Here is a 16,613-nt window from a genome sequence, read left to right on the forward strand (position 1 = left end):
CCCCTCCCCCCGCAGGAAATGGTGGGACTGGCTGCTCCTGCATTTAAATATTTTGGGGGAGGACTTATTTTCAGGACAGGGCTTATTTTAGTGCATGCGTTCAAAAGCCCGATTGGGCTTATTATCTTGGGAGGTCTTATTTTCAGAAAAAAATAGGGTATCTCTTGGGAAGACCAGAATGACAGCTATCTGATAGCAGAACGTACAATACTCTACCCATGTAATAAAGCAGAAACGGCACCAATCTTTATAAGATCCCGATTGCAAATCCTTTCCTTTGTTCTAACAGCCATTCAGCACTTTTTGTATACCTTGAAATCCAACCATTTGCAAGCCATCTTGCAATAAAATACTGATATTAAAGCAAAATCCTGCAACATTCATACATTTTCAAGACACGAAATGGATATATTTTAAAAGGAAAAAACAACTTCACATGGGGTGCCAAATAAATTATTACTAAGACACAAAATGATTCACAACTGTCTGGCTTTTTAAAAATGCCAAATTACAAAATGTAGTAATACTTATTAGTAGATGAGGTCAAATAGGCACAATGACTTGTACCACACATATTTTGCCGTTTTTGAATTGTTTCAGTAAGAGCAATTTTTTTAACTTTTAAAAGTGGTACAGAAATTTATTTGTTCAAATAATCATGCAAAGCTATTCCTATTTGTTTCCAAGCCTCTGGTTACTCAAACTTGTTCCATTACACTAAATTTTACATGGTAAAGAAATTAACTTAAGCCAAGTTTAATTAGTATTACTAATGAATGCTATTGTGTTCAAACAAACAAAAGAGCATGGTTGCAGATTTCCAATGCAGAATTAAAATATAGAAAATAGGGAAGTAGGACTTGATGAAATTTAAGGATTTAATGAGAACTTCTATTTCAATCTTATCTAGTATATAGACAAAAAAATAAATAAAAGAACCACAAGTGATTGCTTTCTTGAATGCCACAGTCTTGTATCATATTAAATAACACTTACAAAGCAATTCCCATTCATGTAGGAATGTTAGTGAATGCTTTATGTTTAATGCATAAACTATTAACTGTTATTAAGCACCAGCACCAAGCACTATTGTCACAAGATGAACACTTCCTAATTTAAAACATAGCATATTTCAATTGACTACCACTTCTACCATCTCGAATAGGAATACTAGTTAAAAAATTATGTCTGACAAATCTGAAAAGTGTCAGATTGTGGAAGACAGGGCTTTTATACAGAATATATTCATAGCATAGGACCTGATCACATCTAGGTAAGATTATCACTGTTCAAACCTTCTGTCCAGACTGGATAATCAGGCAGATTAGGAATGCTTCAGGTTTTGTCCATACATTCATGGGGACTTATGAAGTGTGCCTTTTTCCTCATGGTGCCTGACTTCTAGAACTTATTATTCCTGAGATAGGTTTGGTTTCCCACTTTGGCCATGTTTTAAAAGACCCCCAAACTTGATCTTGCTCTCAGATCTTAGATTAAGTAAATCCTATGTAAACCATTGTTTTTTAATTGTTGCTTTTTTTCAATGGTATATGATTATTCTTTTTACTGCATGGTTCCCCTCAGTTATTGAAGAGTTGTGTAATCTTATACATTTCTAAAAAATTTAGATCATGATAAAATCTATGAAATCACAAAGCATCTGCTTTGCAAATAATAGTTTTACCGTATCATCAATAACACACTTACTTTATATCGCTTTTTACACCCAGGAACAGGACAAGCAAAAGGTTTCTCATCTCCTCCATTCATACACATAGAACTTAGGATAGCCTCAGAACTGATAGCACTTTCTGTGGTCCAGGACTCATCACTATCTGAATCTTCATAGTCTACTTCTTCTTCATCATATTCACTACCTAAGAAGATATAAAACAAGATTTAAATACAGATAGAGTAAAACCTACTCTAGTAACTGAAAAGGCAAAGGTTCTGAAAGCTCAAATAATAAACGTGAAGAAGAACAGTTAAAATGGGACTAAAATTAAATAAGATTACCAAATTAAAACAATAGGAACAACAACCAGCCTTATAATTGAAAATGAAGATAATGAAGTGGTAAATGGTTTCTGCCTTTTAGGATCAATTATCAAGAATAAAGAAACAATCAAAAATATACTGTGGACTAGCCGTTTGTAGTGCAGCAGGCTTTGGAAAAGGTATCCAAATGCTGTGATGTGCATCTATGAAGATCAGAACAGTGCAAGCCAATGGCATCCTCTTAAAGTGAAAGTTGGACTTTGTAGATGCTGGATAGAAAAAGTATTGACATTTTTAAATGTTCAAATGGATCATCAAACAAATCAACCCGAGTTTTCTTTCAAGATACAAATGAGTAGGCTCAAATCATTACACATTATGTGAAGACCTGGCTCTCTGGTTAGGCTCTAATGCTGAGAAAAATGGAGGAAGGAAACAGAAGAAGAGGACCAAAGTAGATATATTCAGTTCTAGGGTCTATGAATGCAACATGGGAAGGCCTAAAAACAGGACAGATGGAGAAAATGCATTTATATGCATTTTCTAGAGTCAACACTGACTTGATGGAACATAATCCATCTATAAAAATATCTAATTTCATCCTTCTGGTAGCTATTTTTTTTCTGCTTTATTTCCATACCTATATGACTAATAGATTAGTCTTACAATGTTTCTTATTACAGTCAGAACACAAAATGCTTCATTGGTTAAATAATTACTGCCACATATTGCCACATGTTGCACAAACAACCTTTTAGCTTCACTCTGAATATTGATGTCCAGAAGAGTAGGGAAAAGGAGACAGTAAGACTGAATATTTTTCTTCTTTTCCTCTGCATTAACACCAAAGGAGATGTTTTAAAGGTTTTATTTTACCAGGAAAACATCTGAAAGGCATAATTTTCTAAATCATAAACAATCTAAAATAATATGTTGACAAGCCTTGATGCATTTGGTGCCCTGTGGAATTAATAGAAATTATAGTGTAACACTAGTAAGAATTACATGATAGCAGTTTGTCCAGATGTGAAAATAAATTGCATTGTGCACCGCCCTAATTCAACATTATGTTGTCCAAGTGCCGCAATCTGCAGAATGTACTTCTGCAAGTTTTAAAAATTTATTTTTAAAGTTATCATAAATATGAATATTTCTCTGTATGATCATTAAAAAGAAGAACAAAGAGCTCTGAGAAAGCAGACTTTCAGTAGCCACAACAGGTGTAGGTAACAATAGTTTTAAACTCATTTCTGTGCCATGAGAAAAAATAATGTTTTTAAATGTTTGTTGTTAAGCACTAATATCACTGCAGGATTTTTCTTTCCCATAAACCATGTATTTACTGAGCCTTCAAATCTTTCAATCGCAGCCAACATAAATCTTAAGCAAGGGTAGAAAACATATGGAATAGTCTTGAAGAATGCAAGGGACAATAGATAGATTGGGCCTGAACATGGGCCAAATTTCCCATACAGGCCTTTCTCTAATTCACAAGAAAGTGTGTGGAGGGAAAGCAAATTCAAATTTGCAAGATTCTGTTACTCGGATGTTGCAATAAAAGTAGTCCTCCTCTAGATGACATTGATTGCTGTTCTAACCTGTATGACTGACAGCCAGCTATTTACTCAATAGACATACAAAGCAGATAAAAAGTGATAATGAAATAGAAGCAGAACAATGTTTCTATAAAACCATTAATTTAAACATCAGGCTTAAAGATCCATCTGCCATCTTTCTGCAAAATGAGTCTATCTTTTCTTGTCAATATTAATTATAAACAGACTAACAACATACATGAACATACATGTTTCATGTATATTTCTTGTAACTGGGATTTCCACAGGGTTACTTTAAGACTGAGTCAAATTGGGTGTGTTAAAAATGTTTCCAAATGCATGACTTCCAAAACTAATCACATATACAGACGTTGCTTATAACTCTAATCTCTAATAACTATGGCTGGCAAATCCTGTGAAGTAGGTTTGGCTAAAAATATGACCCTTGTAATCCAACAGAATGAAGTAGAGACTGTGGTCAAGGGGAAATGTGAAAATGGGTTTCTTTGGTAAACCTTAATTACTTCAGTGTTACTCTAAAGCTGGAAATTGAAGACAGATGAATTAAGAGCAAATTGGTTCCTTTAAAATGTAAATCCCAACCCGTATGTCAATACTGTATCTTCTGTGCATGCTTTTGCTAGTGAAAACTTTATCAGCCAACAAATTATATTTTGAGATGCATCCTAGGAATGTATTTAGGACCAAGTTACAAAAAATAATGTAAAGGAAAGTATTCCATCACTAGCAAAATTCTGTTTGTCAGGATTGTTTCAGTCTGGAATATTTTGTAATACTCATTACTTAGAATCTTGTCAGACACAGTATATCCCAATATGTTCATTAAGCTTTAAATGTATTTGTGGCTATTAATATTTGAAATATATCTCTTTAGTATTGATGTACATAAAGTCATACAAGGAATTATGAGTTTCCTTCTTGTTTACACAAGAATGGAAATTTGAGTTTGTTAGCCATATATTATTCACAATATCCTTTCATTTAAGCAATGGATTTTTTTCTTTACATAACCCACCTGAACTTTATCAAATCTTTATTTATTATAAACCAGCATAAATATTCCATTTGAACAGGAATAAAGCAAGATAGCTAAAGTTACAAACTTATCCAACTCAAGATTAATGTTTACAAAAGTCAGGAAAAATGTCTGCCAAGAGACTTCTGACCTGACTAGTAACCCCAACATCTAAAGGGCTGGAGAACAAAGTTGGGGAAAGCTAAGCTACATAAACAGTGCGTCTGCTCTGTGGCTGACATATATTGATAGATTTCCAGGCTGCATAAAGTTTTTGTTGGGCACTTTTCTTGTTTTGATTGAATACATTGCAGACATTTTCAGCAATGGCAGGCAAAATGTTATTGTTAATATGCATGTTAAAATCAGCTGGTTGATTTTACTTGCTGAACGAAAAGTGAATGTTTCTGGCATGCTATAAAAGAACATGGTTTTTTTGCCAAAATCTTGGCATTTTGTTTTGCTTTCTTTACAATAGTTGAAGAGAATATAAGGAGAAAAATTAACAACAAACTCAACATTCTCTAAAATACCAATCAATGTGATTGATATTTTATACAGTTTAACAATGACAAATTGCTCCCAGTCTTACAATGCACTTTCTCTACAGATTCTCAAGTAGGAATTTTTGCCTTGTACTATAGTAGCAATCTCAATAATTTTAAAAAATATACTGGACAACAACTAGTTAGTTAGTTAATTTAATAACATAAAAATCATATGAGACTGAAAAAATACTAATTAATTTTTTAAAATCAACTATTCATTATCAAGTTCAAATCCATCATCTTCAACAATTTTTCCTGCCTTAACAGCAATTTTTGCACACATGCCAAATTGCATTCCAATATCCCTGCTAAACTCCTCAGTGCTTTTTAATGGTGAACTCAGTTCAGTTTTGTTTTTCCAAACAATTTTAAATCATCCATTTAGAACAGGGATGTCAAATTTGTATCATCACAAAATCATCACAGTTTCCCCCCTTCGTTAAACCAGATGTGGGCAGCATGTGATGCATCCAGCCAATGGGTCATGAGCTTCACACCCCTGATGTAGAGCAAGTGGAAAATTTTCAACTCTTTTTTTGTCAATTCATAGCCAAAGTTTGTCGTGTTCAAAATGTTTATTAATGGCAAATAACAAAGGTGACAATGCGTCACCTTGAAAGATTCCTCATTGATTTTAACTTTACAAAGTTCTTCTCCAACAGGCCATCAACTTAATTTTTGTAGCTTCATGGAAGTCTTCAAGAATTTCTAAATATTGCTGTTAATTCCAAAAAAGGTCTAACCATTTCTCAATCCAACCATGTGGAACAGAATCAAATACTTTCTTATAATCAATCCAGGCCATGAATTTCTTTTTAATTTTTCAAAACCAGTTTGTCAATTATCAATTTGGTTCCTTCTCTTGAAGTGTTACAACCCCTTTTCTGCTCTAATGGCAGCAAATCCTTGTTTTCCAGATATCCATAAATTTGGTTTGCAATAATGCTGGTAATTTGTATCTTATCAGCAGGCAAGCTATTTGACTGTAATTTTATTTTCCTTTTCTGCATACTTCTAAATCAAATAAGTTACTTCAGTTGTTAATCATTTTTGGCTTTCTGAGTTTTCTTGATCTGGATGATACTCAATCTAGCATAGTGCTCACCTCGCATGTTTTGATTGTTATTATTGTTGTTGTTGTTATTGTTGTTGTTATTCATTGCACAGTCAGCCAGACATTCAGAGTTTGGCATTTTTGTCTACCTATCAAAGGACTTGGGATAGGCAAATCTATATGTTTTACCGTGTTACAAATATTGTTGCAGAATACAAGTGGTTCCAAATAAAGCCGCCTTCTACAATTGACTGATGACAAATTTGCCAAGGCCTATGGTGTTCAAGTGGTGCTCCAGGTGTTTTGGGATTGCTCCAAGGCACGTATTACTATTGGTACTACCATTGCTTGCCTTTGCCATAGCCGTTCTATTTCTATTTGTAGGTCTTTGTATTTTGTTATCTTCTCCAGTTCTTTATATTCTTTTCTGTTGTCTCCAGGCACTGCCACATTCACTGTCCAGACTTTTTTTGTTTTTCTTATTGACAGTTGTTAAATCTGGGGTGTTATGTAGCAGGTGCCTGTCTTTTTGAATTCTAAAGTTCCAGTGCAATTAACTTCTTTATTTTCTATATTTTACGGTCCTACTAGTTCTTGCTTACATGCAAATGGTATTTCTTCCAGATCTCCCAATGCACCACTATTGTTACTTTGTCATGCCATTGCTTGTAATCAGTCTGTGCGATCTTCTTGCAGCAGCCAGCCAAGGGGTCCACTGTTTGCATAGGTGGCACTTACTGTCTGTTGCTGTCTCCTCAATTCTAGCTTTGTATATATTTGTCCTTAAGGCCTGGTCATGTGCAGCCATAATTAATCATTCAGTCTCTTTCTTTAACTTTCCTGTTCTTAGCCATTGCCAGGTCTAATGTACTGGCCATATAATGCTTTGTCTTCCCATGTCTCTATTCTATTATTGATTTGGTCTTTCTTAAAGGCTAGCTTAGTCTCTCCAATAATCAGCAAGCCTTCTTGGCATAGTAACTTCAGATATTCTTCCAAAGCCCTTTTTTCTTCTTTAACTATCTGATGTACTAACATTCCATGCCCATCTATTTGCCTTGGTAGGTAGAGCCTGTTAATGTTGCTGTGAGGATGTAGGACATGATTCATTGTGATTATTTTTCTGGTCTTCCTATCCATTGCTTTTAATTCTGCCTGAGTTCAGTCCACTATTCCTGCCATGTATCTAATGACTGATATTGCCCAGGTGTTGATTACCTTGATGGTATTTCATCCATTGAGTTTGAATTTGAAGATGTTCTTCACTCTCTTGATGTATTCACCTCTAATCTTTTTCTTGACTTCAGTGTGCATGATGTTATTAGCTTGAAGGATACCCAGGTATTTGTAGTAATCATCTTCATCCAGACTCTTAATATTATTTTCATGGAGCATCTTGATTCCTTCAGTTTTCACATTTTTTCTTTCTTTAATAGTGAGTGTGGCACATTTGTCCAATCCAAACTCCATTGCATATCTTGGCTATATATGTGAACAGTGTTGATCAGTGATTCTATTTCAGTTGGTGTTTTCCACACAGCTTTACACCATCAATGTAAAGAAGGTGGGATTATTATTACTATTACTATTATTATTATTATTGTAGTAGTAGTAGTAGTAGTAGTAGTAGTAGTAGTAGTAGTAATGTGGTTAATCTTTGGTGAGATTCACAGCCTTTGGGGCTGGTGGGTAGCTCAACAGCTCGAGTCCTAACCAAGGACCTAGGAACTGTTAAGGTAACATCAGAGGATATAAGTTGTTCCAAGTAGGGTGTTTTTTTTGTTCAAGTCAGGTAAATTTAGAATTTTAAAATAGTGAGGTAGCCCTTTAGGTATTGCTCCAAGGGCTCCAATTACAATTGGGACAACACATGATTTCTTTTTCCACAGTCACTCAACCTCAATTTGCAAGTCCCGGTATTTTGTGATTTTTTCTTGCTGTTTATCTTCAATACCTGCATCACCAGGTATTGCAATGTCAATTATTGTTTTCAATTATTGTTATGTCAGGTGTGTTGTAGGCCAAGGGCCTGTCAGTCTGGATTCTGAAGTCCCATAAGATCTTGACTTTCTCATTCTCTAAAACCGTCTCAATCTGATGGTCCCAGTGGTTTTTGCTTTACTCAAATCCAAACTTTTGGCACAATTTCCAGTGAATAGTCTTAGCAACGCAGTCATGGCATTGTAGGTAGTCAGTTTGTGAAATTTTGCTGCACCTGCTGATCAAGTGGTTGACTGTCTCGTCTTTCTCATTACAGAGGCGACATTTGCTGTTGGTGCTAACATGTTGAATTATTGCCTTCATGCAGTTTGTGGCTAAGGCTTGTTCTTGAGCTGCCAAAATAAAGCCTTCTATTTCTTTTTTCAGTATTGCTGATCTTAACCAGTTCCAAGTTAGTTTTTGATCAGCTTTGCCTTCAATACTTTTCAAGTATTGGCCATGCATAGCTTTGCTTTTCCAATTTTCAGCTTGCTTCTCAATTACTTCTTTCTTATATTCAGCTTTTATCTTAGTTGTTTTCAAAAGGCCTCCTTTATTTACTTCCTTGATCATTGGTTCTTCACTTTTCTGAATGTAATCTTCAAACTGTGTCTTTCTTCTTCCAGAGTCTGTTTTACTTGTAGGAGTCGTCGACCACCCTCTGCTCTTGGTAGATACAATCGGTCAACATCACTTTTAGGGTGCAAAGCATGATTCATTGTCATAAGCTTCCTTGTTTTTCTGTCCAAATTGTCCAACTCCATCTGGGTCCAGCCAATTATTCTTGCAGAGTATCGAATTACAGGTATAGCCCAGTATTTATGGCTTTTGTGATGTTTCCTCCACTCAGTTTGGACTTTAATATCTTGCGAATTCGTCGAATGTACTTGGCTGAGGTTAATTCCTCAACTTTATTAGGCATTAAGTCAGAACCTCTAAAATCCCCAAGTACTTGTAGCCTTCTTCTGGTTTTACTGCCTTTATCATTTCTTCATTCTCAAGTTGTATTCCGTCATCTTCTAGGACCTTGCCTGCCTTGGTTGCCATTGTTGCACATTTGTCAATTACAAATTGCATACCAATGTCTTGGCTAAATTCTTTTGTGCTTTCAATTAATAAATTCAGTTCAGCTTTTGTTTTACCAAACAGCTTCAAATCATCCATGTACACCAAGTGTGAAATTTTCAGTCCTTTCTTTGCAAGTTCATATCCACAGTTCATCTTCTTCAAAATGGTTGTCAGTGGTAGCATTGAGAATATAAAAAGTAGGGGTGAAAGAGAATCACCCTGGAAAATGCCTCATTTAATTTCAACTTCACCCAGTTCTTCTCCATTAGCCATAACTTTTGTTTTCCAAAAGTTCATTGAAGTTTCCTTGAATTTTTGTATGTTGCTGCTGATGCCAAAGATTTTCAGGCTTTTCTTGATCCAGCTTGGGGAACTGAATCAAATGCTTTCTTATAGTCTATCCAAGCCATGAACAGCTTGGTTCATCTTTTCTTTAAATTCTTTAGGATCAGCTTGTCAATCAGCAATCCTCTTGAATTTTTGCAGCATCCTTTCTGTTCTACACGAAGCAAATCATTTCTTTCCAAGTATCCGTAAATTTGGTTTGCAATGATACCAGTAAGGAGCTTGAATGTTGTTGGCAAACAGGTGATTGGCCTATAGTTTCCAGGGTCCTTTCCTTTTTCTTTATCTTTTTGGATCAAAAATGTCCTTCCAGTTGTCATCCATTCATCGTTGTCAGGTGTTTTTAAGATCTGGTTCATTTGGGCTGCCAATCTTTCGTGCATACTTGTAAGTGCCTTTAGCCAGAAACCATGTAGCTCATCTGGTCCAGGTGCACTCCAATTCTTCACTTTTCTTGACTGCTTGTGCACAATTTCTTTTGTTATTTTCACATCTTCCATTTTATGCACGTTAATAGAATCCTCAACCTGCTTGATCCATTTTGAATTTCTGTTGTGCTTCTTGTTGTTTTCCCACAAATTCTTCCAGAATTTCAGAGCTTTCTCTTTATCAGGCTTTTCATTTGTTGTTATTCCATTTCCACTTTCTAAGCTTTTATAAAACTGGTGCTGATTTGCTCTGAACTGTGAATTTTCCTTGAATTGAGTGACTCGATTTTCATACCGTTTAATCTTTTCAGCAATGGCAACAACAATATTATTATGTGGTTAATCTTTGGTGAGATTCACAGCCTTTGGGGCTGGTTGGTAGCTCAACAGCTCGAGTCTTAACCAAGGACCTAGGAACTGTTAAGGTAATATCAGAGGATATAAGTTGTTCCAAGTAGGGTGGTTTTTTTGTAGAGTCAGAATGTTCAAGTCAGGTAAATTTAGAATTTTCAAATAGCGAGGTAACCCTTTAGGTCTCCAAGGGCTCCAGTTACAATTAGGACAACACACGATTTCTTTTTCCACAGTCGCTCAACTTCAATTTGCAAGTCCCAGTACTTTGTGATTTTTTCTTGCTGTTTACCTTCAATTCGTGCATCTCCAGATATTGCAATGTCAATGAACCATACTTTTTTCTTTTCAACTATAGTTATGTCAGGTGTGTTGTGGGCCAAGTGCCTGTCAGTCTGAATTCTGAAGTCCTACAAGATCTTGACTTTCTCATTCTCTAAAACCTTCTCAACCTGATGTCCCAGTGGTTTTTGCTGTATTATTACTATAACTTATACTTATACTTATACTTATACTATAATTATTATTATTATTATTATTATTATTATTATTATTATTATTATTATTATTCGCAAGAACAGAATTGTATCACAGCGGCCAGTTGTTTCACCAGATTTGGCACTGATTACTAGTCGGGCTCCACCTAGGGGCCTAGGACATCGTAATGTATTTTTGTAATATGCGTGCATATCCAAGCAGTGTGGCTTTTTGCATTTGACTGATGGTGATTTTGTCAATTTTTAACTGTTTTAAATGTAATTCCAGTGCTTTTGGAATAGCACCCAGTGTGCCGATTACCACTGGAATTACCACTGTTGGTTTATGCCATAATCGTTGAATTTCGATTTTTAAGTCCTGGTATTTTGTGATATTTTCATATTGCTTCTCGTCGACCCTGCTGTCACCTGGTATTGCAATGTCTATGATTGTAACCTTATTTTTCTCAACCAGTGTGATGTCTGGTGATTATGCGAAAGTATTTTGTCCGTTTGTATATGAAAATCCCATAAGATCTTGACCATCTGATTTTTGGTGACTTTTTCAGGCTTATGCTCCCACCAGTTTGTTGTTGTTTTAATATTATAATTTTTGCACAAATTCCAATGGATCATTTGTGCTACTGAATTGTGCCGCAATTTATAATCAGTCTGCGCGATTTTTTTACAGCAGCTGAGTATGTGATCAACAGTTTCATCAGCTTCTTTGCAAAGTCTGCAATTGACATCATCAGAGGATTTTTCAATTTTGGCCTTAATGGCATTTGTGCGGATAGCTTGTTCTTGCGCAGCCAGGATTAGTGACTGTTTCTTTCTTTAGTGTACCTGCTGTTAACCATAACCAAGTTTTTTCATTGTCCACTTTATCTTTTATTTTTTCCAGAAATTGGCCATGCAATGCTTTGTTCTGCTAACTCTCCATTCTTGATTTTATCACATTTTTTCTGTATTCTTGTTTTGTCTGTTGGGCCTTCAGAAGATTATTGTTGTTGTTGTTGTTGTTGTTGTTATTAGCAACAACAGAATTGAATCACAGCGGCCAATTGTTTCGCTGGATTTGGCATTGATTACTAGTCGGGCCCCACCCAGGGGCCTAGAACGTCATAACGTATTTTCGTAATATGCGTGCAGATCCAAGCAGTGCGGCTTTTTGCATTTGACTGATGGTGATTTTGTCAATTTTTAACTGTTTTAAATGTAGTTCCAGTGCTTTTGGAATAGCACCCAGTGTGCCGATTACCACTGGAATTACCACTGCTGGTTTGTGCCATAATCATTGAATTTTGATTTTTAAGTCCTGGTATTTTGTTATTTTTTCATGTTCCTTCTCGTCGACCCTGCTATCACCTGGTATTGTGATGTCTATGATTGTAACCTTATTTTTCTCAAGCAGTGTGATGTCTGGTATATTATGTGCCAGTATTTTTTCCGTTTGTATACAAAAATCCCACAATATCTTGACCATCTGATTTTCGGTGACTTTTTCAGCCTTATGCTCCCACCAGTTTGTTGTTTTATATTATATTATAAATTATAATTATAATTTATATTATAATTTTTGCACAAATTCAAATGGATCATTTGTGCTACTGAATTGTGCCGCAATTTATAATCAGTTTGCGTGATTTTTTTACAGTAGCTGAGTATGTGATCAACAGTTTCATCAGCTTCTTTGCAAAGTCTGCAATTGGCATCATCAGAGGATTTTTCGATTTTGGCCTTAATGGCATTTGTGCGGATAGCTTGTTCTTGTGCAGCCAGGATTAGTGACTGTTTCTTTCTTTAATGTACCTGTTATTACCCATAACCAAGTTTTTTCACTGTCCACTTTATGTTTTATTTTTTCCAGAAATTGGCCATGCAATGCTTTGTTCTGCCAACTCTCCATTCTTGATTTTATCACATCTTTTCTGTATTCTTGTTTCATTTGTTGGGCCTTCTGTAGATTTTTGTTCTTTACTTCGATTAATAGATGTTCTTGACTTTCTTTTAAATAATCAGCCAGTGCATGTTTTTCTTCTTCAACTATTTGCTTCACTTGTAATAACCCTCTGCCACCTGATTTTCGGGGCAGGTATAGTCTATCAGTGTCACCGCGTGGCTGTAAACATTAATTTACATTGTCATTAATGCATTGTCATTAATTTCCTGGTTTTTTGGTCCAAACTGTCCAAATCAGTTTGTGTCCAGTTAACTATACCAGCTGTGTATCTTATAACTGGTGTTGCCCAGGTATTTATGGCCTTGATTGTATTTCCACCATTTAATTTAGATTTCAAAATTTTCCTAACTCTGTTGGTGTACTCTCTCCTGACAATAGTTTTACTTTTCCATGTTGATGTTATCCAACTGCAGAATGCCTATGTATTTGTAGGCTTCATTTTTGTTGCATTTAATTAGTTGGCTATTCCCTCACATGCAGTGATTTTGCTCATTTTTATGGATACAGTGGCACATTTTTCCATGCCAAACTGCATTGAGCTATTGCTGCTGAATACTTGGACTGTGTTTGTCAGTGATTGGATTTCTATTTCTGACTTTCCATAGAGTTTCAAATCATCCATATATAATAAATGCGAAATGTTTTCAGCTTCCTTGGCTATTTGATAGCCTAATTTCATTTTTTTTAAAGATTACTGATAGTGGAATCATCACGATGATGAAGAGAAGAGGTGAAAGTGAATCCTCCTGGAAAATCCGTTGCTTTATTTTTATTATTATTATTATTATTATTATTATTATTATTATTATTATTATTATTATTATTATTATACAATTGTATCACAGCGGCCAGTTGTTTCGCCGGATTTGGCATTGGTTTCTAGTCGGGCCCCACCCAGGGGCCTAGGATGTCATAACGTATTTTCTTAATATACGTGCAGATCCAAGCAGTGTGCCTGTTTGCATTTAACTGATGGTGATTTTGTCAATTTTTAACTGTTTTAAATGTAATTCCAGTGCTTTTGGAATAGCACCCAGTGTGCCATTTACCACTGGAATTATCACTGCTGGTTTGTGCCATAGTTGTTGAATTTCGATTTTTAAGTCCTGGTATCTTGCGATTTTTTCATGTTCCTTCTCGGCGACCCTGCTATCACCTGGTATTGAGATGTCTATGATTGTGACCTTATTTTTCTCAACCAGTGTGATGTCTGGTATATTATGCACCAGTATTTTGTCCGTTTGTATATGGAAATCCCACAAGATCTTGACCATCTGATTTTCGGTGACTTTTTCAGGCTGATGTTCCCACCAGTTTGTTGCTGTTTTAATATTATAATTTTTGCACAAATTCCAATGGATCATTTGTGCTACTGAATTGTGCCGCAATTTATAATCAGTCTGCGCGATTTTTTTACAGCAGCTGAGTATGTGATCAACAGTTTCATCAGCTTCTTTGCAAAGTCTGCATTTGGCATCATCGGAGGATTTTTCGATTTTGGCCTTAATGGCATTTGTGCGGATAGCTTGTTCTTACGCAGCCAGGATTAGTGACTCTGTTTCTTTCTTTAATGTACCTGTTGTTAACCATAACCAAGTTTGTTCACTGTCCACTTTATCTTTTATTTTTTCCAGAAATTGGCCATGCAGTGCTTTGTTCTGCCAACTCTCCATTCTTGATTTTATCACATCTTTTCTGTATTCTTGTTTCGTCTGTTGGGCCTTCAGTAGATTTTTGTTCTTTACTTCGATTAATAGATGTTCTTGACTTTCTTTTAAATAATCAGCCAGTGCATATTTTTCTTCTTCAACTCTTTGCTTCACTTGTAATAATCCTCTGCCACCTGATTTTCGGGGCAGATATAGTCTATCAGTATCACCACGTGGATGTAAACTTAATGCATTGTCATTAGTTTCCTGGTTTTTCGGTCCAAAAGGTCCAAATCGGCTTGTGTCCAGTTAACTATACCAGCTGTGTATCTTATAACTGGTATTGCCCAGGTATTTATGGCCTTGATTGTGTTTCCACCATTCAATGTAGATTTCAAAATTTTCCTAACTCTGTTGGTGTACTCTCGCCTGACAATAGTTTTTACTTCTCCATGCTTGATGTTATCCGACTGCAGAATGCCTAAGTATTTGTAGGCTTCATTTTCTTTGCATTTAATTAATTGGCCATTGGGCATTTCAATTCCCTCACATGCAGTGATTTTGCCCGTTTTTATGGATACAGTGGCGCATTTTTCCATGCCAAACTGCATTGAAATATCGGTGCTGAATACTCGGACTGTGTTTGTCAATGATTGGATTTCTATTTCTGACTTTCCATAGAGTTTCAAATCATCCATATATAGTAAATGCGAAATTTTTTCAGCTTCTTTGGCTGTTTGGTAGCCTAATTTCATTTTTTTTAAGATTACTGATAGTGGGATCATTGTGATGGTGAAGAGAAGAGGTGAAAGTGAATCACCCTAGTAAATTCCTCGCTTGATATTAACCATTCCGTAGATCTCATTCCCTACTGCCAACTCAGTTCTCCATTGTTTCATCGCCTTTTCAGTAAAGGATGTAATATTTTTGCTAATGCCAGTTGTTTCTAAGCATTTTATGATCCAACTATGTGGCAGTGAGTCAAATGCCTTTTTGTAATCAATCCAGACCATATTCAAGTTCGTTTTTCTGTTCTTACAATTTTCTAATATCATTTTATCAATTAGAAGCTGATCTTTTGTGCCCCTGCTCCTTCTTTTGTTGCCTTTTTGCTCTACTGGCAAGATGTTGTTTGTTTCCAAACAATCCATCATGTTATCTGCAATAATGCCTGTGAGTAATTTGAAGGTTGTTGGCAAGCATGTTATTGGTCTGTAGTTTTCAGGTGTTGTTCCTTTAGTTGCATCTTTCTGAATCAAGTATGTTTTTCCAGTTGTCAACCATTCATCAATTTGGCCCTTTTGTAAAATTTCATTCAGTTGCCTGGCCAATATTGCATGTAAACTGGTCAGATATTTGAGCCAGAAACCATGTAATTGGTCCTTTCCAGGTGATGTCCAATTCTTTACCTTTTTAACTCGATTTTTGACCATCTCAGTTGTTATTTCTAATACTTGCATTTGTTTGTTGCCAATGCTTTTCTCAAAGTCATGTATCCACTTTGCTTCCTTGTTGTAATCCTTTGCATTTTCCCACAATTCTTTCCAGAATTCAACTGTGGCCTGCTTTTCTGGTTTTTCACTTTTGGTGTCACCATTCACATTAAGACTTTGATAAAAATGCCGTTGGTCTGATCGAAATTGCTGATTTTGTTTATATTGGATGATTCATGCATCATATCTTTCAATTTTTCTAGCTGTTGCTGTTATCTGCTGTTTTACAATCTCTACAGCTTCATTGATGTTTCTTGTATCCAATCTATATCTTCTGATTAGCCGATCTATGATTTTGTTGTTTTTAAGCTGTTGCTCATGCATGTTCTTTAAGTTACTAGCATCTGCCCTTAATTTTTTGATTTTTTGTTCTAAACGGATTTTCCACTTTGGCTTTGATGCTTTTTCTGTTATGTGATTAGGTACTTTAATTTTAATGCCTAATTCATTAGTGACTATTACAGCTGCGCTGTACATTAACTGGTTTGTTTCCAAGATGGATCCCGGTTCAATTGTTGAAAACACTGCATTAACCATTTTCATGATAGGGGCCAAAATTTTCTTAGGCACAGTTTTTAGTGATGGTAAACGTTGCCTTTCCTCATTAAGCAGAAAATGCTCCATGATCTTATCCTTCAATTCTTTTTGTTTTTGAGTTAGTTCATCAG

The 16,613-nt window shown here is 35.6% G+C and overlaps 1 protein-coding gene across 1 annotated transcript in view; it reads right to left on the bottom strand.

Moving 5' to 3' along the window:
* The window catches only part of JAZF1 (JAZF zinc finger 1), a 152,225-nt gene that overhangs the window by 2,050 nt on the left and 133,562 nt on the right, over window positions 1-16,613 (bottom strand). The window contains exon 4 of the mRNA XM_032238205.1: window positions 1,708-1,877. Within this exon, the coding sequence (XP_032094096.1) occupies window positions 1,708-1,877 (170 nt within the window). The remainder of the gene's footprint in view (window positions 1-1,707; window positions 1,878-16,613) is intronic.

The sequence above is a fragment of the Thamnophis elegans genome, chromosome Z (assembly GCF_009769535.1).
Source record: "Thamnophis elegans isolate rThaEle1 chromosome Z, rThaEle1.pri, whole genome shotgun sequence".
Taxonomy (NCBI): Eukaryota; Metazoa; Chordata; class Lepidosauria; order Squamata; family Colubridae; genus Thamnophis; species Thamnophis elegans.